The sequence below is a fragment of the Typopeltis vanoorti genome, chromosome 17 (assembly GCF_054136105.1).
Source record: "Typopeltis vanoorti isolate ZY-2024b chromosome 17, IOZ_Tvanoo_1.0, whole genome shotgun sequence".
Lineage (NCBI taxonomy): Eukaryota > Metazoa > Arthropoda > Arachnida > Uropygi > Thelyphonidae > Typopeltis > Typopeltis vanoorti.
The window spans coordinates 20,671,147-20,698,546 of record NC_143565.1 but is presented as its reverse complement, the minus strand read 5'-3'; the positions used below and the strand labels follow the sequence as shown (position 1 = coordinate 20,698,546).

The following is a 27,400-nucleotide window of genomic DNA, read 5'->3' as shown; positions in this document are numbered from 1 at the left end:
CCGTAACACATTCAGTCACGCTCTATTCAGATCAGCGCAATGCCAACAACGTTTAAATTTGCAAGTTAGAACTCCTAGAACGTTGTGCTTAGTTTGCCCTTTACTACACTAAAATATTAGTATATAGATAGCTTGTTTTGGGATAAATTTTAACTGATATAAATTTAGAAATTATTAACCAACGCAGTGGAGGGAAATGCAGTTTATATTTGAATATAAGAGGCAAGAATCCAAATAAAACAAATGAGAATAGCTTCCGAATTATTTGACAGGAAACTTTTTCGACTATGCCATTATCGTAAAGTAACGAACTATTTCAGCCATAGTTCATCACTTCCGGTACGCTGCAATATATGCTAGTGCACTCGAATTACAACTGGAGTAATCGCACATTTCGAAATGTTCGGAATTCACGCTTTGACATACCTTGCTATCTGGGAAAATGAATATCCGATATAGGTATTAAATCAATATCATATCACCGAGTTAACAAATTCGCATGTAGGCATTCTGGCAAGACGGAGCACTTAGATGTAAACGTATTCACTCTGCTAGTCACATAAGATGTCGACTTGCTTACTCACCCTTCGCGATTGTTACGACTACTATTTTTAGTGTTTCTGTATTTAGTTTAATTAGTGATTTTTTTTTTATTCTATCGTGTTTCTATCGTATACAAAATCCTATTTTATGCTATATTTTACAAAAAGATTAGTCAGTATCCTAACCACGACTCATGTTTGCAATTTAAGCATGTTTCGTATGTTTAGTGAAGAACTTCACTTCAAATTGCTGTTGTCAACGTTATTGCATAAAAACCTGATTTCGGTTACTCATTTAGTTGGACTGATACCACTGAATTTCGCAATACAGTATGTTAAGGAAGAAACCCAATCAGATAAGCTCTGGGAGTAAAGCAGTTTTTTTTATTTTTTATTAGCAAACCCAATAAAAATAATCAGGAAATACCATTATGCTTCGATAACTTCGAAAAGCATTTCTGAAACATGATACTTCGAGTTTCACCATATACTGGGTGTTAAATTTTAGCTTTCGTCACTTCTGCATTATCCATAATAAATAAAGTACATAGAATATTTAATTTGCCACTGGTGAAAAGTGTTCGATATGATTATAAACAGTGGTGAGCTATGGAAATTTTAACAAAGGGCTCGCATCGTCGAGCAAAAAAATAAAAAATAAATAATAATAAAAAGTCTAACTTAGCCCTTATAATACTTATATTGCGACTTTGTAGAGTAGAGCTTCTGACAGATATGATAATTCCTGTAGGATATCAATCATTAATGCTAGATCATCTAAAAATTCCAAATTGAGAAGTCGGTTTAAAAAGCCCTTATATTTATTGTTCGATGCAAAATGCTTGCATAAAGTTGGGTAATTTCTCCACAAAAGCAAGAGCCGTTTGTAAACTGCAAGCTGTCCATTCTGGTCCAAACACACGGCCGATCTTTAAAATTTCGATACCAAGATCTTTTGCAATCGTATATAATTTTCGTTGATCTTTTGGTGATTGATGATAAAAAACATAATTTATCCATAAATATTTCAATATGATTTCTTTAATGTTTTTTTATCGAATCGTCTAATACTAAGCGTAAACGATGAGCGCAATGGCAAATCACAACGTTGGGAAATTTTTTGTAGAAGTTTGAGCACAATTTGTTTCCTAACATTACTCTAGCTCCACCAGAACAAAATGCAATGAAATGATTTTTTATATAGTTATCAGAAAATCCATATGAATTTAAAGAAGCAATTATAGTAGCATGTATACATTCCACGGTGGTATTTTCTAGTTCTACAAGAACAAGGTGCTCGCAAATTTGAGAAAAAATTAACAAAGGGTTCGCGCGAGCCCCTTATAGCTCACCACTGATTATATATGCGTTCTTCAATTTCACATAACGATATACTACCTTCTACATAAAATAAACTTCATAAAATTATGAGGCTACCAACACGTTTCCATCCCTTTTCCTCCCCATAAGTTAACCATATATAACCTTAAAACACAGGATATGTATGATTAACAACTATTCACATTCAAACATTGAATCAACTTTCCGCCATCCTCTTTCAATTCCATCTACCTGTGCTTTGCAACTTTTTGCATACCTATTGTCAAGGACAATGATCCCCAGCTTGAAAAATATAACAGGTTCTTTTCTTCCCAGCCATTGCGAACAAGTGACATACGGTCTCTTGTGTGTAATTATTTAATGTGCAGGGTTGAATATAATATACATATCCTCCCCATCAAACACACGGGGGGGGGGGATATATCTAAAGATTTCTTCTAAAAAATTTAAACCATTGCATTAATACGAATGACTGCACTATTTTCTTATATTCTGTATTGTGTGTTCTGAAATTTGTGAGGAGTAAACTGCACTACTGAGAGATTTTCCATGCACTATTTTTGTCTGGGATTCTACTCCTTTATGTTAAATTTTTATTAAAAAAATAAAAAAAAATTCAGATCAAAGTTAGAATCAGTACACAAAAGTTTCAATTGTATAATTGTGTTGTTTACATGTTACACACCTCTCACATTAGGAGAGGCGTGTAACATATACCTTTCTCCTAATGTGATTTTGTCCTACCCAAGACAAAAAAAATCTGCAAATTCAACTCGCATGATATTCACCTGCTATAATCCTAATTTACAGCTGGAAACACAAGACAGTGTTTGGAAGATTCATTATAAGACTATGCAGTATATATAAAAAAAAGTAGGTGAAACAGTCATTCCTGGGGAAATATAGAGCATAAAAGTCAACAAGAAATTAATTACAAGCTGGTCATTAAAATATCCAAAACTGTTCACAACTCAAAGCGAATCCAGTTAGTGACTAATCTTGGAATTTAAATATCACATATTTAATTACTGAAGTCAAAAAAATAATTTAATATTAAGGCAAATGTATCTTTTTACATCAATACTTGTTTTTAGAAGCAAAAATGTGTGGAAATAAAAAGATTAAGAACTTGTGCATACATAGGTTCAAAAACCCACTTCATAATTATTTGATCACCCCCCCCCTTTTTTTTTTTTTTTTTTTAACTAGTTTGCTCATTCTACTAGTATAACAGTATCAGGTATTGATACTATTATCCAAGTACCACACTTGATATCAATATTTCAAACTTATGGATAATTAACTGTTCTTTCAGTAGATTTATTCATTGTATTTTTTGTTAGGTCTTGTTCATGATTTGTGTTTATACTGTGAAAGAAAACTCATTACCCCCATCTCTGATGTTTCCGCATCAGAAGAATTTACTTTAGTTAACTGTTGAAGGCTGAAGTAATGCAGAAGACATATTTCCATATGCAAGTAGCCACAAGGCATCTCACACTTATTACTAAAATACTCTGGATTTAGAGATAGATGTTGCAAGTTTTTCCACCTGGTTATATTATAAATTAAAGATGCTAAGAAATTATATTCTTGGTTTAATCCTTTATCCGAGTGTAAGCAAAACAAAGTTTGTGCATGAAGTAACTTCACGACTGGGCAACTCGATAAACCAAGAATATAATTTCTTGACCTTTAATTTATAACACAACCAAGTGGAAAACCTTGCAACAATTGTCTACTGTAAATGAGAAATTTATTTACATTCAATGCAAAAATCACTGTCCCAAAGTTCTAAGTTCATGACATTAGAACACTTTATTTATCTGTATCATTTATCCTATTAGAAATATACCTATAACACTGGTTACCTAGGTCTAAAGATTGCCATATAATCTCCAAAAATAAATTTTCTGCTGCTATTGCACAGAACTATAGAAATAATGGGAGGGAATAGTAATCAATATAAATTAATTTTATGACAGGACAGTCAAAATTAATTACGAACGATATCAAACAACACACTGGAATCATACCCTTTTTGTATTTGTATGCATCTTTTTTTTGTATATAACTTAACAGATTCAAGTGTCTTGTTAATAAATATAATCTGATATGTGAATTTCCCCCTCTACAGGTAAAAGAAAATAAAGTCAAGCAGTATTTTGTGAAAATGACAGAAGAATATTGATGTTTTGACCACAAGTATCAGCAAATGGGAAGGGAGGAGTATGTTAATAATAAATTAAACTTTCCAAGAAATTATATTCTTGTTTCAGTGGTGCACTCAGGATTTAATATTGGAGAGGGCTGAGTTGAGTAGATGATTTGAGAATACCCACTAAGCATGTCATAGGTGCTAATTCATAAGCATACTTATGAATTAGCGATCATTGCAGATGATCGCTAATTCATAAATAGTATAGAAATAGAAGACATGACACAACATAAATAAAGAAAATGAATTTTAATTAGGAAAAGGTTTTTGCAAGTGTTTTTTTTTTCCTTTTTCTTTGGGGGTGCTAGGGCCCCTTGGCCCCCTCCCTCTCTGGGTGCACCACTGTCTTGTTTAATCTTTTATTGGAGTGCAAGAAAAGTTTGCAAGTGAAGAACCTTCACAACTAGGCTACTTGTATATAGAGGCTAATGACTTCAAATTAATTGTCTTAGTATCCAATAATGCAAAGACACATCCTTTTTTGAATGTGTACAATGCTATTCATTATGAGAAGAGCCACTACACAGATGAGATACCAAGAAGTCATTAAAAGTAATGACTTAATTGACTAATATGATTTTTCCATTATTTCAACCTCAGTAACAGTGCTTTTACTGCATTCTACATTTATGATACGTGGTGAACACTGGATTATAAACTGTTTATCTTGGTCATCCTGTATTAGTAATTCATATCTATTCACACATATTGCTGCACTGCTGGAAGTGGGCATACAATCATACAACAAATAAGTAGACTAGATTAAAAATTGTATATAAAGAATTTAATTGTGATAACCCAATACTCAGGAGCTCCTGTCTTGGCAGTACATGGTTAGTGTCCACGGGGTCTCGAGCTGAGCCTGACGTTGCTTCCACTTATTTGTGTCAGGTTCCTTCTATATTCTATCCTATATGGTCTCACTTGGCTACTTCGACCCCCAGGGTATTAGAGTACTCGAGGCCCGAGGGTGTCTCTCCTTTTCCCAACTTCTACTCTAGCTGGTAGAAGGCAGCAGCTCTACTAGTACTTGGAGCACTGCGGTGGAGAAGGCAATGGGAAATAACTCTACTAATATCCCTAGGAAATGTTAGTAGCAATGGATAGAACTTATAAGGAGGCAGCTACCAACCCAGCAAACCAAGGTGGTGTCTCTTGGCACAGAGAGGAAAAGAAGCTGCATATTGGAACGGATACAATATCGGAAAATAAGGATGCTTCAAGTGCTGATGTTTCTCCCGATCAAACCTCCAAAAATGACTTAAAATAAGCTATAAAACAAACTGAAAATGAAAGATTGCCAGAGAATCAAAATTGCAATATGGAATGTGAGAACAATGAACAGATGTGGAAAATTAGAAAATCTCAAACAAGAAATGGACAAAGGAAAAATTGATATCATAGGGCTCTGTGAAGTCAGATAAGAAGGAATAAGTGATTTTTATAGTGATGAAGTAAGAATAATTTACTCAGGTGGAGATAAAAAGGAAAAAGGAGGTGCATTTGTTTTTAATAAAAGAACAGCAAAGAGCATTATTAGCATAAAATGTCTGAATGACAGGATTATGGTGGTAAAATTGAAGGCTGAACCAGTGAACCTAACAATAATGAAGCTATATATGCCAACAAGTGACCATTCAGATGAGGAAATGCAAACAACTACAAGAAAACTAATTAAGGAAGAAAAAAGCAAAGACTACATGATTATAATGGGAGACTGGAATGGAGTTGGGGGAGAAGAGGATGGGAGTGTAGGAGGAAGATACGGACTAGGTAATAGAAATGAGAGAGAGAGAGAGAAAGGTTAGTGGAATTCTGTAAAGAAAATAAGCTAATAATTATGAATACTTGGTTTAACACTTTCATTGCCAAGCTGAAAATTGGAATTTCGTGTGGTGGCCAAATTTTTTTTATTTAGTTAGCGACGTCCACGCAATAACGCATGATCGGCCGTTTGGTGAGAACTCACATCGCGTGATATCGTTCATTGCCAAGCTGAAAATTGGAATTTCGTGCGGTGGCCAACTTTTTTTTTTATTTAGTTAACGACGTCCACGCGATAACGCGTGATCGGCCATTTGGTGAGAACTCGCATCGCGCGAGTTCTCACCAAATGGCCGATCACAAAAAAATCTACGAGATGAATATACACATGGAAAAAACCAGGAAATATGGAAACGTATCAAATTGATTACATTATAGTAAAGCAAAGAACAAGAATAGCGTAAAAAATGCAAGCACGTATCCTGGAGCTGATATTTACTCTGACCACAACTTACTATTCATAGAAATAAATGTGAAACTAAAGATAAAAGAAGCTATGAAAAGGGAAAAAAAATTTAAAAATACCAAGAATTTGGAAATTGATTGGAGAAAGAATTAGAGGAAACAAGTTTTGTAAAAACTGAAGGTCCAGAAAAGAAATGGGAACAAGAGAAAATAAAGAAGAAATTGGATATGTAAGAGCTAAAAGAATAAAAAGAAACCTTGGATAACTAATGAGATGATTTCTCTAATGGAAGAAAGAAGAAAATGGAAAAATAAAGACACATCAGAAGGGAAAATACAATATAGAACTGTGAATGACAAATTAAGAAGGGAAGCAGAAAGAAGTAGAGAAGATTGGCTTAAAAAACAATTTGAAGAAACGGAAAATTATGAGAGAGTGGGAAGGTATGATCTTTTGTAAGAAAAAGCAAGCATGAATCCAAAGAGAAATGGAATTTGAGTTAGAGGCATAGGAAATAAGAATGGGAAAATCATAACTGAAGAAGATAAAATCCTAATGAGATGGAGAGAATACAGTGAAGAAAAAGAAACAGACAAAATAGACCAAATGAGTTGCCATTAGAAGATATAAAGAAGGTAAATGAAGATGATCTAGGCCCAGAGAGTTTGAAGACAGAAGTAGAAGGTAGAAGGAATAGATGAAATACCTGCAGAATTCCTGAAACAACTTCAGAAGAAAGGAACTGAAGAAATAACCAAAATAATAAATTGAATTTATAACAAAGGAGAATTACCAAAAGATTTTATGACTTTAATATTTATACATATACCAAAGAAAAGTAATGCAGTGAACTGCAAGGATTTTAGAACAATAAGCCTCATTTCCCATACATCAAAAATACTTATAAGAATTCTAACACAGAGAATTGCATCTAAGGTGGAAGAATTTCTTGGAGAAGATCAGTTTGGTTTCAGGAAGGGTAGGAGAACAAGAGATGCGATTGGACTGTTAAGAATAGTAAGTGAAAGAAGTCTGGAGTGAACAAAGAAGTTAATATCTGTTATATAGATTTTGACTTTGTAAAATGGGATAAGATGGTGGAAGTAATGGAAAAGATTGGTATAGATTGGAAAGACAGAAGGTTATTTATTTCACTATACATGGGACAAACTGCTATGGTGAGAGACATATATGGTACAACAGAACCAAGTATCACTGGACGAGGAGTAAGACAAGACTGTTCTCTGTCACCAATTTCGTTTAACATATATTCTGAAGCAGTGTTAAAAGAAGTACTGGAGAATTCAGAAGGAATAAAGACTGTTGCAATGCGATATGCAGATGATAAGGCATTATTATCAAATACTGAAACAGGACTACATCTGTTGAACAGATTACTGGAGTCCTGTATCAATTATGGAATGAAAATTAACATAAGAAAAACAAAGGTAATGAAAGTAGCAAGGAAAGAGGCAAATATGGATATCAGAATAAATGGGGAAAAATGAATCAAGTAAAGATGTTTAAATATCTAGGAAGCATGATTAGCAGTGATGGAAGATGTAAAAGTGACATAAAAGCAAGAATAGTGATGGAAAGAGATGCCTTTAATAGAAAATGGAATTTATTTAGAAGTAAAATGGACAGAAACCTAAAGTAAAAACTAATAAAATGTTATGTGTGGAGTGTTGCCCTCTATGCAACTGAAACTTGAACACTGAAGAAAGAAAAAAATTAAGATTTTGGAAAGCTTTGAGATGTAATTTGGAAAAGGATGGAAAAAATCAAATGGACAGATAAAATAACTAATGAAGAGGTCTTAAAAAGAGTAGAAGAAGAAAGAAGTCTGTTAAAGAGGTTAAAAAGAAGAAAGGGAAATTGGATCGGATATATTCTGAGGGATGCCATCGAAGGAAAAATAGACAGAAAAAGACCCAGAGGAAGAGTAAGGAAAACAATGCTAGATGACATGCTGAATGGAGACAGGTACACAACCTTGGAAGAGAAGGCTCAGAACAGAAGAGAGTGTAAAGAAAGTTTTTGCTACTAAGAGAAGAACCTGCTCATTTGCAGAATACTTAAGAATCCAATACTGTGACACTATTTTTTTAACTTGTGTTATCAGTGTATTATTATTGTCAAATGTTATGAAATAAATCATTAAGTGGTATCAACTGTACATGGATAATTGATATCATTGGATTTGGCACTCAATTATGATTGTAGTCAGTTTATCCAAAATAATCAAGAAACTTCCATACGAAATGAAAAGATCAGTTATTTATACATATAGCTACCTGTTAACAATTAAATATTACTTTTAATCATATTTGCAGTAACTATAAATTTACAACTGAATGAATATAAAGAATACATGTTCACACAACTGCTACTTTAATGACAATACCAAAGAAAACAGAACTCCAATTAGAAAGCTTTTTTTTTTCCCTGTATCTAGCCATACAAATATATTAACTCGATGGTTATTAAAATGTATGAATGACATTCAAGTCAACTTGTGAAACTACAACACCTCCAAATGGCAGAATGTATTCATGCTGAACGGCAGAAATTATGGAGGTTACCACATCAAAAAGGTATTAATACCCCAATTCTGCTTGATAATTTACAGGTGATATATCCAGTGTGGCATTTGGAATCTCTTAAAAACCTACACTAGTGATTGAAAGACCTGTACACTCTCCATGCACAAAGGGCACATGCTAATAGAGTTAATGTTGTGTGTAAAATCTTCCTCCTTGTATCATCCTTGCGCATGAGCACCACAGGAGAACTTGCTGTTATTAGGCTTTGCAAAGGAATTTTCACCAAGTTCCTTTGATTGGTTTCCACCTGATATTTACAGCAAGGATCAAACTGCCATGATACAGTATATAGACCGGTACAAAATAAGCTTACAGCACCAAATGGAAAACATATATAGAGTCTGTCAGGCCAAACAAGTGCCGAAACTATTGATCCAAAGCCTGACAAAACAGCTGTTTTATGAAGGCAGTTACCAATAGCTATCCATCGTGCAGTTTCTTCACCAAGCTTTGTTGGTTCAATAATTATGACAGGACATTTTGCTTCTAGGGCACTTTCTAACTTATTTTCAAAGTCTTCGTGGGAATTCTCTCCATCATATATTTCACGGATTACTGCCACTTCTGTATAATTAAAGTTTCCACTAAAAAAAAGACAGGAAAAATATAAAATTACTAAAGAAATTTTTACCAAGTTCAAATTTAAAGAACTTACCCAATAAAAATGTGTTTTAATAGCATATGTTATTATGCAACTAAACTATTTCACACTAAAATATAATTTATCTTCAAAATAAGTTATTTTGGATAAAGTTTCAGCAGAAGTATGACACCAGGAGGTTAACTGCCTTCTGGCAATGTTGAAATGTGGGGACTGCCATTTTCTTTCACTGCAATGAATAAACTCCTTAGATTTAATCTGGATAAATTAACATGCAGCTTGTATGGTATCGGCATTCCACTGAAGACATTTTTAAAAATTATTAATTTAGTGCTTTTAGAAGATTTGATAAATTGTACCTTTTTTTATATACTTTCATATTTTTGTTATTGCATTCATGCAGATAAGTGCAGGTCTATTATCTAATTAATTTCTCAAGAACTGAAAAAAATCTAAAGTTTTGAACAAACTAAGGTTATGTCTGGTTGACAGCGCAATCTCATTTCAGCCATGTGGTTCAATCTGTTATCATTAAAACTTTAAATTCAAACACTTCGAACCATGCAGTAGGAACTTCACTGAATCTAATGCATATACTGAAGTTAACTAAAAATGCATTTAATCATTAAAAAAAAAAATGTTTATAATTATTTGTGTTTGAATGAAATATAACTTCTTCCAAATTGCCATTGCCTGAAATGAGGTACACCAGTGTTACTAAAATTTTAAAATGGGTACTGAAAGTTTGGGGAATACTGTATAGTTCAATGAAACTGATTTGCCATTCTCTTTTGTTTTGAAGAATTTCAATTTTGTTTTCAAGAATTTCCAAGCTGTGGTATACAATGCTTGTAAAATATACAAGTGTAAAGCAAGGTAGAGCAAATAGGGACACTACTGTGACCAGATTTTTTGGTACCCAGGTTTAAGATTCTCACTGGTGAAATTATGGAAAGTATTCAGTGAAGTACCAAGTATGATACAAGATTTGCCTTGCCCATTTATGTAGGAGTTTCAGCAGAAGTATAACACCAGGAGGTTAACTGCCTTCTGGCAATGTTGAACTATAAGCTGTAGAAAGGGAGAAAATTAGAATGAGTAGAAGTTGCAATCAACACCAACATCTCTTGCAAGTGTTTTCACATTTGGTCTTTTAAAAGTGATCTAAATTGGTTTCTCTTTTTTAAGATGTTGGCTTTTTTATATGTAGAAAATGAGGCTGGAGACAGTTTCAGCAAATTATCATATATATCTTTCATTACATTAATATGAAAATAATTTTGTATTAGTTATATTTTTGAAAATCATCCTGCAATTATTTCTGATTATGCTTCACTGATTATGTATACCTTGAAGTAAATTTTTAATCAAAATACAAAGACTGACTATCCAATTCTTTTCATTAGTTCATTTTTTTTTTTTTAAATTTCTGTAGAGCTGCAGAAAATTTCTCAGTTATATGGGAAATCACGAATTGCCAACTCCTACCCTATATATTGCAACAGGACCGATGGATTAGAGTTTTGAACAAATTTTGGTATACTGCCTTGGAAATGACTACTGAAATATTACCATAAGTAGCACATTACCTTTTTTGCTCTTCATGATACTGTTGCTAAGGAAGACATTTGACAGGATACTACATGCACTCAGACCATACTAGCTTGCAGTAGTGAAACTTTGGTAAGTAAAATATTTAATTAATAAATTATTTTATTCCTTGTTGCTTAGTTTTTCCTTCTAGCATAAAGTGTGCCACATCAAGAATTTTTAGAGGTTTCTGTTGAACCATCTCAAACATGAGAACAGTTAAGTCAGATACAGAACTCATAGTTAACTAAACAGATTTTTAAGAAATTAAGGAACTTGTTGATGCGATGCATTTGTCAGGAAAGGTTAGAGGTAAATGTCATTCCACAAAATGTCTGACCTGGCCATCTGGATATTACTGGTAAAAGTAAAAAACTAAAGAACCTTGCCAAAAGTTATAGGTAGAAGTTTTATAATATAAGTATAATATAATGCCCCAACAACCTATTGTTGTTAGGATAATTATTCTTAGAATAATTGCTTTTCATCTTTTAAGTAAAAAAGAATGAATGTCGAAAAATAATGTTACTGAATACAGAAGGCACTTGTGTCAGAAGTTGATGAGATTGTTCTTGCTAAGATATATCAACTAGGTATACGTAACATGATGCGTAGTGCTATTACTACATTGGATGAAGAGTTAGAGGTGCATGAGAATCAGGATGACAAGCTGTTGCATAACCTGGATAAGAATTCAGTAATAGACCCAGATGGAATATCGGCACATATACTAGGCATGTTCAGCCATAGTGGTTAGGCTTTTGACACACCAGTATAACTTGTCTCAGCTCAGGAAAGATACCACAGGAATGGAAAGAATGTATGATAGCTCCATTATACAAGGGTGGTGCAAAAACCGATGTGTAACTACCGACCTGTGTGGTGGCAAAGATTTTAAAGCTAGTAAGAACTTGCATATAGAAATGGATAAACAGACAAGCTATACTGTGCAAGGAACAGCATGGATTTATTAAAGAGGAGTAATGTTTTAGCAATCTGCTAAGAATTTCTAACATTTTATAACAATATTATGGCTGAGTTAGGAGGATACACTATGATACTGTTGGATTTTGCTAAGGAAGACATTTGATAGGATACCACATGAAAGGCTATTGCATAAACTAGAGAATGTGGTTTTCGAATATAAATCCTTAACTTAGATAAGTGGATGGTTGACAGACAGGTATCAAAGTGTTATATGGTGTACTCCAGTAATTGGACTATTGTTGTTCAATCTATACATTAATGACATAAGGATCTAACAGGAGACATTCAATTGTTTGATGATGATGCACATATGCATGGCAATCAGGAATGCTACTGATATCTAGCACTTACAAAATTATTTGAATACACTAGAAATTTGGCCAAATAAAAATGGATGCGAATTCAATGTTAATAAGTGTAAATTCAATACTAACTAGCATTGAATTCAATGTTAGTTAGTATGTGCACTTGGACATGATTAGATTTCCAACAGCATGTTATACTGGTTGAATTATGCTATAAAGAACTGATGAGGCAAGAGATCTTGGCATAATAGCATATAGGAATTTGAAGTTCAAAGGTCACTTAGCAAAAATCGCAAATACAACCCCGAAGATAATTGTGATGTTGATGAGAACCTAAACATAAGGATAAGGAAGTAATTTTGGCTCTTTACAATGTCTTCATAAGTTCTTCAATGTATTCAACTTGGGGGACCAAATCTGCACACAGTAATCTGTGTTCCAAGAGGATAAAGAAACTGTGGAAATAGTGCAAAGAGCAGCTACAAAAATTATATTAAATTGTTAATAAGGTAAGAGGTGATATGACAGAGGTGTATAAAATTCTGAGTGAGTGTGTTAAAGGATATTGTTTGATGAAATTTTGTTATATGGAAGGCAGGGAGAGAAAGGCATCCATGGAAGTTAAGGAGTAAGAACTAGATTTTTCTCTCATAAAGCAGCGAGTGAGTAGAATAGTTTTCTGTAGAAGTAGTAAGTGAATCTAGTGTGAATGAGTTTGAGGAAAGGCATGACATCTGGTTTGGATAATTATAGCCTTCCCCTTTGAGTCCTTGACACATGAGAGGAATGGCTTATTTTCCTCCCCATCTCTCCTTTTTTCTATGAAAAACCTCATCCTCATTGATATGAAATAACTCTTTATCAGCTGAAATGTCTTAATCAAGTTCACCCCATTATCCATTAGATGTTATCCATTACCACTAAAGCTTTTCCTTTATCCACTTTCGAAATAGATATATTGTTCTTTTGTCTTAATGAAAACAGCACATGGGTTTCAACACTAAAATTACATGGAAGTAATATGCTTTTAAGGAGTAAAGCAGCAACATCCAAGCATAGTTTATTAGCATCTTCGCTTGAAAGTCCCAACAGATTGCATTTGATGTTATGCAAAAAAATCATGGCCTTTAGCCAATACGCTAGTTTCAGGACCGGTGTATTGGCTAACCGAAACTAATGCGTTGGCTAAAGGCCATGATTTTGCTTTGGTACCTAAATGCATCTGGGATCACACCACCTTTCCTACCACACTTGTATTTTACTCTCCTCATCAACCTTCTGATATTCATCCTCACACCCTCCTTGTTTCTCAACCAAATCATTCATTCTAACTGCCACTATCAACTTTTGCTTGCTTCTTCTTGTCAAAAGTTCTCCAAAGAAAAATAGAAAAGTTGGTTCTTGCTGGAGATCAAAACAACAGTAGGAATGAATCCAAAGTATACAGAAATGTTTTGGGAAAATAACAATGCAATGGTAAGTGCCTGCTAGATTTCTGTTCAAGAAATGCCCTGGTCATCACTAATATGTTTCAACATCAAAAGGAATGCAGACAGGAGTACATATCAATACTTGAAGCAAAAAAGCCATCAAAAGCCTGAAATGTGATAAGGCAGCTGCAGTAGCTATTTGAACAGAAGTCAAATATAGAGGTACAAAAAGTTTTACAGGTGGTCATGTAACATAATTCAGAAGGCCTGGTCAAAAGGTCAAATACTAGATGATTGGAGTAGAGCTCTCATAGTCCCTAGCTATAAAACATAAAATAAAACCAAATATAAGAATTGCAGAGGACTTCCTCTAAATATCCTAGGTAAAATACAAGGTGATAAAAATTAAGGTACTCCCTGTTTAAGGCATTGTGGAGCACCATCCAGTGATCCAAATGCTGTAAAAATTTTACCAGAATACATCACATCATGCAGAAGCTATATCTGAGGAGGAAGAGGAGAAAAGTTCCAAAATCCATCATCAGGAGGAGTTGTAAATACCAAATGTATGGAATTTGCACATCACACAACCTTGTTGGTGTCAGGAGGATTTAAAAAGATGGACATGGGACTTTTCCCTTCATTCTTGTTAATACCATCCACAGTGATGGCACTAACCTTGCCCTAATGTGCTTTGCTCATGAAGCTCTATACCTACCTAAATAAATGCAATGCTGTTCCAGCACTCTGTGAATTCGTTGCCTGAAATGTCTGAGGACCACTATCTCCATGTGCTCTGCAATGAACGATTAGTTGTTTTGAAGACATGGGATCATTGGGGGGGTGGGATCAGGCATGGCAGGTCACAAACCAATCAGCTCACAAGTGAATGAAGTTGCTACTGCCATTGTGGAGTCAGTCATGAATAACAGCATTGGTTCCTGCAGTGCAAGTGCTGTATCGAGACACAGGGATGAATAATGGACAATTACTGACAGAGATGTGCTTTACACAACTGTAAGGAAAATTCTACAAAAGATTCTGCCTTTCTACTCATTCAAGATAATCCTGACGCAGGAGTTGTGCTTGCAAGACTTTGAAAATCAACTGATATTCACTTTAACATTCCTTGCTTGAGTGAAGCTGGGAACTGTGTGGCCATAGATGATTTTGTAGTGGATGATAATCAATTTTGCCTGAATGGAGCTGCGAACACCCACAATGCTGGGTATGGGATATGCAAAACCTGCATGCAATACAACAAATTCATTTGCATTCACCCAAAGGACATCCACCCGCCAGGTCCAGTGACCTGCTCAGTTACAGCCAAGTGGTATCACGATATATGCTGCTAAGCCATATGTAGCTGTCATATCCAGTAAATTTCTGTTTTCAATCCATCTATTTGTTGGTTTGAAAGAAAGCTTTGTGATGATCAAATGATTATCTGACTCCAGACATGAAGCAGCCTTCCTTGGTTCAAATTGAAACAATTTATTAAGCTATATCTTAACAGCAAACCAAAGGAATAATAATAAATACTTTCACAACAAGATAGTCTAGTCTATAGATATTGTGACTATTGTTCACCATGCATCATTTCTTGCTCATCTACTGATAAGGATCTCAACAGATCTGAACATTTTTTTTTTTATGTTGTGCCTACACAAGAGGTTGGTTGGGAAAGGAGGAACTTGTTTACATTTGATTTAAATGACTGTAAATTGTATTCCTTGGGAAAACACAGCAGGTGGGAGACTGTTCCACAGTGCAGCAATTGCAGGGATGAAGGAGGAAATGAAACTTGTTCTGTTTGTTTGAGCAGAGCTGCAAGTGTTCCTACAAGCTTAGTACTGAGTGGAAGAATTATTGATGTTATTTCAGATGAACATTTCCCATGGAAATATTTGTAGAATATACATATTGCAGAAACCAAACGTCTATGTGAAAGTGGAGGGAGAGAGCTGGTAAGAGATGGGTCATTAATAAGTCTAATTGCTCTCCTCTGTATTGAGTCAAGCATTTTGAGTTTTATGGGGTGGGGCCCCTACTCTGGGAACAGTATTCAATGGTTGCTCTATATGTAGTAAAGAGCCTAAAATATACTAATAGAAGACAAAATGCAAATTCCAATCAGGAATCTTATAATAAAAGTTCAATAATATGGCATTTTTGTGCTGAAGGTAGCCATTGCTTCTAAGCCAATACTACTGAATTTGATGAAACTTTTTTCAATCTTTATGGTATAGCACCAGAAGATCTATTTATAACTACAGTAGCAACTCTACCTCCAATCAGGGAAAGTGACCATGCAGTCTTGTCCTGGGGGATTGTTCAACACATAGAATTTTCAGTCAAGGAAAGGTTTATGTAGAACTACAAAGCTGGCAATTATGCTAACTCAGGGAGCAGTGTTATGGTATAAAAAAAAGCTACACAGAATGAATGTCATTACTGCATGGAAAGTGGTCAGGAATTGTTTGAGCAAGGCAGTATCAGACTGCATACCCAGGATCAGGAGGATAAACCTAATAGGGATTATATGGATGAGTAGCAATATAAAGCATGAGCTGTAAAACAGCTTTATGAAAGGAATATAAAAAAAGGTGATCAGCATACGTGTGACAAATATAAAGCACAAGAAAGAAAAGGTAAAGAGTATAGTAAAGAATGTTAAATCAGATTTTGAGAGAAAATTAGCTTATACCGAAGTAACTCCAGAAATTTTTTTGCTATGTAACAAGTAAGAAAAAAATGCTTACACAAAGATAACTTTACTCAGTACTGATGGTTAGAAAGTGACAGAAGCAGAAGAAATAGTTCAGTTAAGAAGTGATCACAGGGGTGCTTAAGGGTCAAAGCTGTATAATTGAGAGGAGACCTCCACATAGCCTTTAAAGGAATGCGGAGAACCGACCAGGGCTTCTGACCTAATGTCCAATCCTCACCTTCTCGTGGTACACCCTGTTGGGTATCTACTTTGATACTGAACGAACGAGGATGGGTTGGCAATTTGGGATTTAGCCGACCAAATTGTATTCTTATTGATTAAACCAAAATAAAAAATGATGTACAACATGACAAAATTTCATGCCGGCTGGGGCGTCGGTTAAACAAGGCCCCCGTTGTTTTCGCCAGGGAACCTGGGCAAACAGCGAAAAGTCAGCTACTGGAACAAATCTGAAAACACACCCCAACTCAACATCACCAGCGTTAAAGATCGGTACTATCAACATAAAAAGCCTCAATGGCAAAGAAATGGAGCTAGCTGAGGAATTAGATAAGTACCAGATCGACATAATAGGGGTGACTGAAACAAAAAAGACAAAAACTGGTAAGATCTTTCTGAGCAATAAATACAAAATGTTATATTCAGGCAATGACAATCAAGGAAAAGAAGGAGTAGCCATAGTATTCAACACAAAATACGGGGCTAATCTTCTCGAATGGCAGTCAGTCTCAAGTAGAGTACTGTGGGCAAATATGAGAATGGGGAACTGGACAATGAGACTTATTTGTGCCTATGGTCCCACAGAAGGTTCTACTAAGGTAGAAGCTTTTGAGGCTTTAGAAAAAGCAATTGACACAATGAAAAAGGAAAAGTTGGTCCTTGTTGGGGATCTAAATAGCAGAGTAGGAAATGATTGTGAGACATACAAAAATATTTTGGGAAAATTTGGAGAAAAGAGCAAAGCTAATAATAATGGCAAATATCTGTTGGATTTCTGCTCAGGACATGGACTGGTTATTACTAACACCATGTTCCAACATAAAAATGTGCACAAATTCACATGGAGAGAAGAGGCAAGGAATAAGAAAAGTCTCATTGACTATGTTATTGTAGATAGTGAGGTTTTCTCCCTGGTGCAGGACACCTGAGTGTACAGAGGATTTGAAATTGGAAGTGATCACTATTTAGTCTTGGGCAGGATAAAATTGAATTTCATATTGAAAAGAATAACATGTAAGAAAGTGTTAAAGCGAATAAAAGTTGAGCAGCTCTCAGATGTGAACTGTAGACTAAAATACACAAAGATTGTTGAAGAAAAAATGAAAGAGTTTGAGAACAGGAATCAGACCTTGGAGATTCAGTGGCAAGCCTTGAAGAAAGCCCTGATTGACTCAGCTAGAGAGGCATGTGGTGAAGCTGTCTGCAAGGATAGAAAAATTAGAACTACATGGTGGACACAGGAAGTTAAAGAGGCAGTGAAGGAAAAGAAGAAAGCATATCAAAAGTTCCTGGCAAATAAGTCAGCTTGTGCTCTTAGAGAATACAGAGACAAATGCAAGAATGCTAAACACTGTAAAACTAGCTAAACAAAAGTCATGGGAGGACTTTGGCAAGAATATAGAAAATAAATATCAAGAAGGTGGCAAAATATTCTGGAGGTTGTTGAAGAAGCTTAGGAACGGAGGAAAGAGTGCTATAAAAGGAGTTAGAGATGATAAAGGTGACAAGAAAACTGAAGAAAAGGATATCCTTGAAGTATGGAGTAATTACTTTGAAAAACTGCTAAATGAAAGAAGCAGTGATGACAGCACAGTGGTAAAAAATACTGAACACACATGTAGTCAGGAATACATATCCATACTTGAAGTAGAAAAAGCCATCAAAGGCTTAAAATGTGGAAAGGCAGCAGGAGTGGATGATATTCGACCAGAAATGCTGAAGTATGGTGGTATAAAAGTCTTACAGTGGCTCTACTGCATAGTTCAGAAAGCCTGGACAGAGAGACTAATTCCCGATGATTGGAGTAGAGCTCTCATAATACTCGTATATAAAAAGGGAAATAAAACAATGTGAGAATTACAGAGGTATTTCCCTACAAAGTGTTCCTGGCAAGATCTATGCAAGTATACTTGAGAAACGATTGAGAAGAATTGTGGAAGAAAAGTTTGGTGAAGAACAAGCTGGATTCAGGCCAAATAGAGGCTGTCAGGATCAGATCTTCACTTTACGACAAATAGTCGAGAAAGCATGGGAATATAACAAAGATCTGTATTTAAGTTTTGTCGATTTGGAAAAGGCATATGATATGACAAGGCGCTAAGAGAGAAGCTATTCAATACGCTACAGTTATATGGTGTCAATGGGGCATTATATCAAGCAATACATAGTCTTTATTTGAGTTGTAAGTCAGCAGTTAGAATTGAAGGAAGTACAGGAAGATGGTTTAATGTTAAATCTGGTGTCAGACAAGGATGTACATTATCCCTTCTGTTATTCATTATCTATATGGATCACATTATGAAGAAAAGTGGTATTAAACATGATATAAGAATTGGAGATGTCAATGTCAGCTCTTTGCTTTATGTGGACAATGTTATACTTCTAAATAAATCTGCTACAAGTTTGCAAGATTCCCTGACTAAATTGAATAACTGTTGTAATAGATATGGTATGAAGGTCAGCATTAAAAAGACAAAGACAATGAAAATAGGCAGAATCATTGAAAATGTCAACTGTGTTGTGAATGGAGAACCTGTGGAACAAGTAAAACATTTCAGCTACTTAGGCACGATTTTTAGTGAAGATGGTAGATTGAATATAGAAATAGACAATAGAATCAGCAAAGCTGGTATGGTGGGAAGTCAATTGAATAAATTCATATGAAATAAGAGAGAAATTAGTCGGAACACTAAATTAGCTGTATACAAGACAGTGTTCAAACCAATTTTAACTTATGGATCTGAGAGCTGGGTCAGAAGTAAAACACTTGACCAAAGACTCGAGACCGCAGATATGAGAGTCCTGAGAAAGATTAGAGGCGTGAACAGATGGCATCAATGGCAATATCATATTAAAAATGAGGATATTAGGAAAGAACCTGACATTGTCAGCATCCAGGAATGCATTAGCAGAGCGAATCTCAGGTGGTATGGTCACTTAAATAGAATGGGAGAGAAAAGATTAGCAAAACAAGTGTTCTCTGCCAGGTTGGCAGGAAAACGATCCAGAGGAAGACCAAGATATAGGTGGATTGATACGGTTCAAAGTGCCTTAGACAATAGAAATATAAGATCTGATAATGTTGGAGTCTTGACAAGTAACAGACTGATTTGGAGGAAAATTGTAGATAGGAAGTTAGTAATGATGTAATTTTTTTTCATGTAGTACTATCATATCCTGTAAACCTCTTGAGCGTACATGGCAGGAAATTGATGATGATGAAGAAGTGATCACTTTGCAAGGGTATAATCATCCAAGTGGTGACTTTCAATTACTGACATGATAGACTGATGTGAGAATTGAGGTAGATAAACTGCAGGTACTCAGTATACTGAAAAATATCAATATGAATTCAGCAGTGGGCCTGAACAGTATGTCAGCTCATGTGCTATGAAAATGTGCAAGTTAACTGACAGTGCCTTTGACAAAGTGGTTTAATCTAAGTCTCAGCTCTGACATGGAAAGAAGATAGATAGTTAGTTGGATTGCACAAAGGTGGCTCCAAGACAGAAGCTGCAAATTACAGACCAATTACTATCTCTGGAGTAGTGGTTAAAGTATTGGAAAAGTTGGTAACAGTAAGTTTCAGGAATGGGTAGCTAGAAATATGATACTGTATAGGGGGACAGCATGGCTTTGTAAAAGGCAGGTCCTGCCTCAATTCACCTTTTATAATAAGATAATAATTGGATAAAGGAAATGGCTACACTATGATACTGCTGGAACTTGCAAAAGGCATTTGACAGAATACCACATGGAAAATAAGTTAGACCAAATGAGAATGGATACGAGGTTGGTGCATGAATAAGGGAGTGGCTGATAGACATCAGAGGGTAGGATATGATGGAGTGGAATCAAGGAAAATGAGGATAATAGTGACGTGCTCCAGGGCTCTGTACTAGCTCCACTACTCTAATTTGTACATTAATGATACAGAAGATCTGAGAGATATTCAGTTGTTTGCTGATGATGCAAAACTGGGAAGGGCAATAGTTGATTAAAAGGTGACAGATATGCAAGATGACAAATAAATTAGCAGTGTGGACAAAGGTTGTGAATTTAATGCTGCAAAATGTAACGTAATGCACTATGGCAGGGGCTCTCAAACTGTGGGGCACAACCCCCAGGGGAGTATGGCATACTTTCCTACAGATCAAAATTAAAACTGCCCTAAATCAGTTTTAAAAATAATAACAACAAATAAAAATACATAAAGAAAAACTTTTGATGATACAGGTTTTAATTATCATGAATTTCAAAATAACTAATAATTATTTTCTTCACTCGACAGAGACAGTGTTGATAGTTGGGCAGCAGCCGCATCCTCTTCCAGGCAGCACCATACATGCACAGCTGAAAGCAGCAACTTAATGACATTAGGTCTAATATTTTGATACTTTAATTATTTTGTGTCAAAAACTGTTAAATAGTATGTAGAAAACACAAAATAAACTGAATAAAACGTCAAACTTAGTATGATTTCTATTTTGATAAATAAAACTGGGGGGGGGGGGCTGACAGTGTTTTCTCTTGTAAGGTGGGGCTCAGAGGTAAAAAGTTTGAGAACCACTGTACTATGGGATTAAAGGGTTACATAGTGTACTATATCGATGGAACTGAACAGCAGGAAACTGATGAGACCAGGGACTCGGATGTGATTATGGACAGGGAGTTGAAGTTTAGAGGGCATATTGCAAAAGTAACCAAAACAGCAAAACAGATTACATGTTTGTCAAAGAGCATACTAAAAAGCAGGGACAGAGAGATTACTGTATCCCCTACAGAAGGCTTTAATAAGTCCACATCTGGAGACTACTGCACACAGATCTGGACTCTTGGATTCCGTGGTGATGAAGTTGTGGAGAGGATCCAGAGATGAAAGACAAATATTGTGCAGGTCTGTGATATGCTACGAGAATAGACTGATGGCCTGTAAGATTCTAAAAAATAGCTGGTAAACGAAAGACATGATAGATGCATTTAAGCTATTAAAGGAATTTTATAGGACTGAAACTGAAGACTTTTCAGCACATGGCAAGAAAGGAGAGAACAAGGAGTCACCAGTCGAAGTTATGCAAGCATGTGGTTAGCAGGTGTGTTAAGACTTAAGTTTTTTGCTTAGAGGGTGGTGAATGGGTTGCCAAAGTTGGTTATGGATGAATGAGTTTAAGGAGAAGTATGATAGGTATTATGTGAATGATGGCTAGTGTGTCAATAAATGGATCTCCCACAATAAGTCTTCTGACTCCATGGAGATACTTGTATAATAACAATACTTCATATCATGTTGATGGTACTAGATAACAGGAAATTGATGAGGCATGGGATCTGGCGGATAGAGATTTGAAATTCAGAAGACATATTGCAAGAGATAGCAGGCAAGTAGAGACAAGGAGGTTATTATCCCTCTTTATAAGGCTATGATTTGGCTATTATGAGCAGGCCAGCCTGCTGGCCGGCCAAGTGGTTAGCATATCCACTAGCCAAAAGGCTGTGGGTTCGAATCTCGCTGTGGGCATGGATGTTTGTCATTGTCTTTACTAGTGGTGGTGGTGGTCAGTGGTAGATGGCATTAGTGTAGTTGCAGTCAGTTGGTGGATTGAGCAGCAGAGGCAGAGTTGTGGAGCAGTGCCCTCTCTCAATGAATCTTTGGACTCCCTGGAGGTGCCTAATAATAATAATTTGGCCACCTGTTGACTGCTGTGCACAGATTTCGTCACTGTGTTTCTTGGGGGAATTGGGTGGTGGAGGAGAGGATTTAGAAATGAGTGACCAAACTGGTGACAGGTCTGTCTGTGGAATGTTCCCTATGAGGAGAGATAGTGTATTAAGAGTGTGTGGGTTGCCAAGTTTAGCTGATAGGCAGAGGAGAGGGTATATGATAGAAACCTAGCATCATTAGAGCACAATGATAACTGACATCTAATGTGCTTATGTGGTGCCCTCTATGGGTCAGGTAACCACAAAGTAAATTCAGATATCTGGCTATTAGGTCTTAAAATTGACAGTCTTCCAGATCGTTAGTAAATTAATGCAACCATACCTGTTGAGGTTGGGAAAGCACTTCACCCTTAGAATAGCCTCTCAGACCTGTAATAACTTCTATGTGATGAAAATGTTTTTTCCATCTGATCCTACATGAAGTAGTATTCAGAGCATTATCTACCAAGCAGATGATGCTCTGGATACCACACGTAGGATCAGATAGAGAAAAACATCATCACATAGAAGTCAATACAGGTCTGAGAGTTTATTCTAAGAATCAGCATCAATTATGAAGCTTTCCCAGCCTCAATAAGGATGGCTGAATTAATTTATTAAACATATGGGAAACAATCACCTCTGGAATTCACTTCTGAATCAACTATGTAGTTATCTGACCAATAGGGTGCCACATAAGGACACATTAGGTGTCAATTATAATTTAAATTGTTTCTATATTACTTGGTTTGGTGCTGTGTGCCTATCAGTTATTGTGCTCTGATGATACTCGGAAGAAAACCAGCAAAATATTAGTGAGCTTAATAAATGTATTTATTCCTCTTGGCATTAGTTATACCTAAGCTATATTATGGATAATGAACAACACCTAAGCCTTTCTTTACAAAGGTTTTGTAATAAAGTGACAGCAGAAATGGATAAAGGAAATGGCTACACCATGATACTGCAGGACTTTGCAAAGGCATGACAGAATACTGCATAGAAAACTATTACATAAGTTGGAGCAAATGGGAATGGATATGAGGCTGGTAACACAGATAAGGATGGATGGCTGAGAGACATCAGTATTGTATTTGGTGGAGTGAAATCAAGTACCCCAAGGATCTGTACTAGGATCACTAATAATTTATATATTAATGACAAAGGAGAAGAATTAAGGGGGATATTCAGTTGTTTTGTTGATACAAAACTGGGGAAGGCAATAATTGATAAAGGTAATGTAGATATCCTGTAGGGTGATTTGAACTAGCAGTGTTGGTGAACGGTTGTAAAATGATGTTGACTACTGTGCACAGATTTGGACATCTGCAATTATTTGAGATAGGAAGTAATGGAGAGGATTCAGAGATGAGTGACCACAAGTCGGTGACAGGTCTGTGGCATGTTCCCTAGAGAACAAATTGAAGGTGTGTGTGTTGCCAAAATTTAGTTCACAGGCAGAAGAGAGGGGATGTGTTAGAAAGTTGTTACTAAAGGGATTCAATAAGATTGACACAAACTTATCAATACATTAATCGAGGGAGAACAAAGGGACACCCCTGGAAGTTGTATAAGAGTGTGGTTACTAATGGTGTACAAACTAGATTCCTTGCTTGTAGTGTGGTGAATAATTGGAATGGACTGCCAGAGGTAGCTGTGAGTGCCCCAACAGAGAATAAGCTTAAGGAGAGGTATGATAGATATTGTGTTAATGGTAGGACAGATCTCCCGAGTCTCAACTCCATGGAGATACTCATATAATAATAAAAATAAATTGGGCTTGGATTAATTCTGGAGTATAAAGAGACATACTTATTAAAAAAAAAAAAAAAAAAGAAAAGATGGAAATATAAAAACTAGCCACAGCATCAAGGTAAGATTTTGTATGTGAGATTTAAAGTAGGCAGAATTTTTGATATGTGAGTTGGTACTAGTAGTGTAATGTAATACCATGAAGAGCATTTTAGCTAAATGTTTGGCTAGGGTGTATGTGAAGGAATTGATAATCACCCACAATGTGCAACAACTGCCAATTAGATCTGCTGATTCTGGATAACCCATATACTATGATGGCATCATCAATTCCTGATATGTATCCCCAGGTTACTGTGACAGCACTACACGATTAAGTTTACATTATTATTAATCTCCTATCAACAATTTTCCTACAAATTAGCCTATTACTTGTCGGCACACCAATACTGTCATATTTAACATTTCGTTCTTCTAAGGAATTTCTGGGTTGAATCAATTCACCTAGACCTTAGTCTTCCTTTGGGTCTTTTTAACTTCTCTCCTCTCCCATTCTATTTAAGTCACCATACCATCTTAGATTAGCTCTGATCACACATTCTTGAATGGAAATAATATCAACTTCCTTCCCAATGTCTTCATTTTTAATATGATTCTTTCATTGATACTATCTATTCAGGACCCTAATTTTTCTAAGAACTCATATCAGTGGTATCAAATCTTTGATCAAGTGTTTTATTTGCTAACCAACTCTCAGATCCATAACTCAAAACTGGTTTGAAGACTGTCTTGTATACTGTTAGTTTGGTGTTTTGGCTAATTTCTCTCTTATTCCATATAAATTTATTCAGCTGGTTCATACCATACAGCCTTTGCTTATTCTGTTTATTTCCAGTTTTAACTTGTCATCTTCAGTAAAAACTATGCCTAAATAGCTAAACTATTTTACTCGTTCTCTAGGCTCTCCACTCAGAATGCAGCTAGTTTTCTATGTTCCTGCCTATTTTCATAAGTTTGGTCTTTTTATTGCTGATTTTCTTGCCAAATTTGTTACAGCTATTATTCAATTTAGTCAGAGAATCCTGGAGATGTGCACTAGATGTGTTTAGGAGTATACCATCTGCATAAAAGATAAGAGCCAAGTTTGATATCTCCAATTCTAATATCAGGTTAAATGCCACTTTCTTTCATTATGTGATTAGTACAGATAATAAATAAGAGTGGAAATAACACATATCCTGGTCTAACACCTGATTTTACAACCATCTTCCTGTATTTTTTTTTTCCAATTCCAACTGCTGACTTACAATTTAATTATAGACTATGTATTGCCGTGCATAATTTCCATTTACTCTATATATAACTGTAGTGTTTTTTAAAGCCTTTCCAGCCCTTGCCAAATCTACAAAACTTAAGTAGAGATCCTTGTCAAATTCCATTGATTTCTCAAATGTTTGTCGTAAAGTGAAAATCTGATCTTGACAACTTCTGTTTGGCATGAATCCGGCTTGTTCTTTTCAAAGTTTTTCTTCCACAATTTTTCCAAGCCTATTTTGAAGTATGCTTACATAAATCTTATCTGGAACACTTAGAAGTTATTATCTGAGATCTCTAGGGAGTCAAGGACTCAAGAGACTATAAATCACCCAAACCAGATGTCATATCTTCCCTTAAATTCATTCACACTAGATGCACTCACTATCCTTGAAGTCTAAAAAGTCTATCATTGCACTCACTCATTGCTCTGAGAGAAAAACCAAGCTCTAATCCCCTTTCTTGACTGTGAACAAACTTAATTTTCATGGATGTCCCTGTTCTCTCCCCATCTTCCATATAATGAAAAATGGCGCAGCCGGTAGGATATAAAGTATAAGAAAGTTAATAGAACAGAATAAGAAGAATAGGTCACAACATAAATGGACCAGTCGACAGGATGTAGTTTAGCTAATTAAATCTTAATTACAAGCTATTCACAACAAGTTGGTTTTGGTAGCAGATCAGACAACTGAGAGGTAGAAGTTTAGTTAGTTTTGTTGAGAAATTTAATGAGTAAATTAGTGTAAATTGGATGCAAGTATGACTGAACCCTCCAGTAATATCGGCATGGATAACAGCGAATTTTTTCGCTACATTAACCCACAGCAGGTGTTCCCACAATTTTCGGGCGAGGAGTCTGATGACGTCCTAAATTTTTTTAGTTACATAGAAGAGCTTAGAAGAGTTGGAGGATGGACTGATTTTCAGTTGCTAGTCCTACTCCGAAGTAAACTGGTGGGAAAGGCTAAAGCTTTCCTGTATTCTTCCCCCATTCTCAAGGAAACCCTGGATTACTCCCGATTTAAGACAATCCTAATTTCTGAGTTCTCAAAACTGGGAAACTTAGGACCTAACTTATGGAAGTTCCAGAGGTGCTCTCAGAAGGAAAAGGAAAGTGTGGCTGAGTTCCATAACAGGTTACTGACGATAGCTAGTACCCTAAGTGTCCGTAGTGAAGAGAAACCTCACTTGGAATGGGCCATTTTTCAACAATTCAGACAGGGAGTCAAACCTGAGTTGAAGGAAACCGCATTCGATAAGAGATTATCCAATTTAAGAGAATGTTACGATGCTGTAAAGGAATGCGAACAATTGCTAGGAGACCTCCGTCCCGCACATGTTCATGAGTCAATAAACATAGTTGAAGAGAAGGGCAATTCTGAAAAGGGGCAAGAACATAATAAAGAGAGCAAGACTACTAATGATCAAAAGGATAGTGAGGGAGAAAGAGAAAAGTCAGTCAACGTTAATCAAGTAACTGAAAATGAATTAAGCTTCCATAAACAAGTAGGACTAACAGACAGACGTACGTTCTATAATAAAACAAGAAGTGGAACAGTTACAACAGCCCTTAATAGACCGTCTTGATGCTGCACTGAAGCAGCTGGCGGCAGTAATGGAAAGATCCTCTAAATCAGATATATCTCAGACAGAGAGGACTAATGAGATGGTAAGACAAGAGGTCGAACGATTACAACAGCCGATGATGAACCGTCTTGATGCTGTACTGAAACAGCTGGCGGCAGTCACAGATAAGACTTCGAAATCATCTATCCCTCAATCAGAAAAGATTAATAAATTAATCAGACTAGAAGTAGAAACATTTCAACAG

The 27,400-nt window shown here is 35.7% G+C and overlaps 1 protein-coding gene across 1 annotated transcript in view; it reads right to left on the bottom strand.

Annotated features, from left to right (window-relative positions):
- Positions 1-8,631: 8,631 nt before the first annotated feature.
- The window catches only part of Pmi (Transmembrane protein Pmi), a 30,615-nt gene continuing 11,846 nt past the window's right edge, over positions 8,632-27,400 (bottom strand). The window contains exon 2 of the mRNA XM_090407299.1: positions 8,632-9,521. Within this exon, the coding sequence (XP_090263425.1) occupies positions 9,008-9,521 (514 nt within the window). The 3' untranslated portion in view covers positions 8,632-9,007. The remainder of the gene's footprint in view (positions 9,522-27,400) is intronic.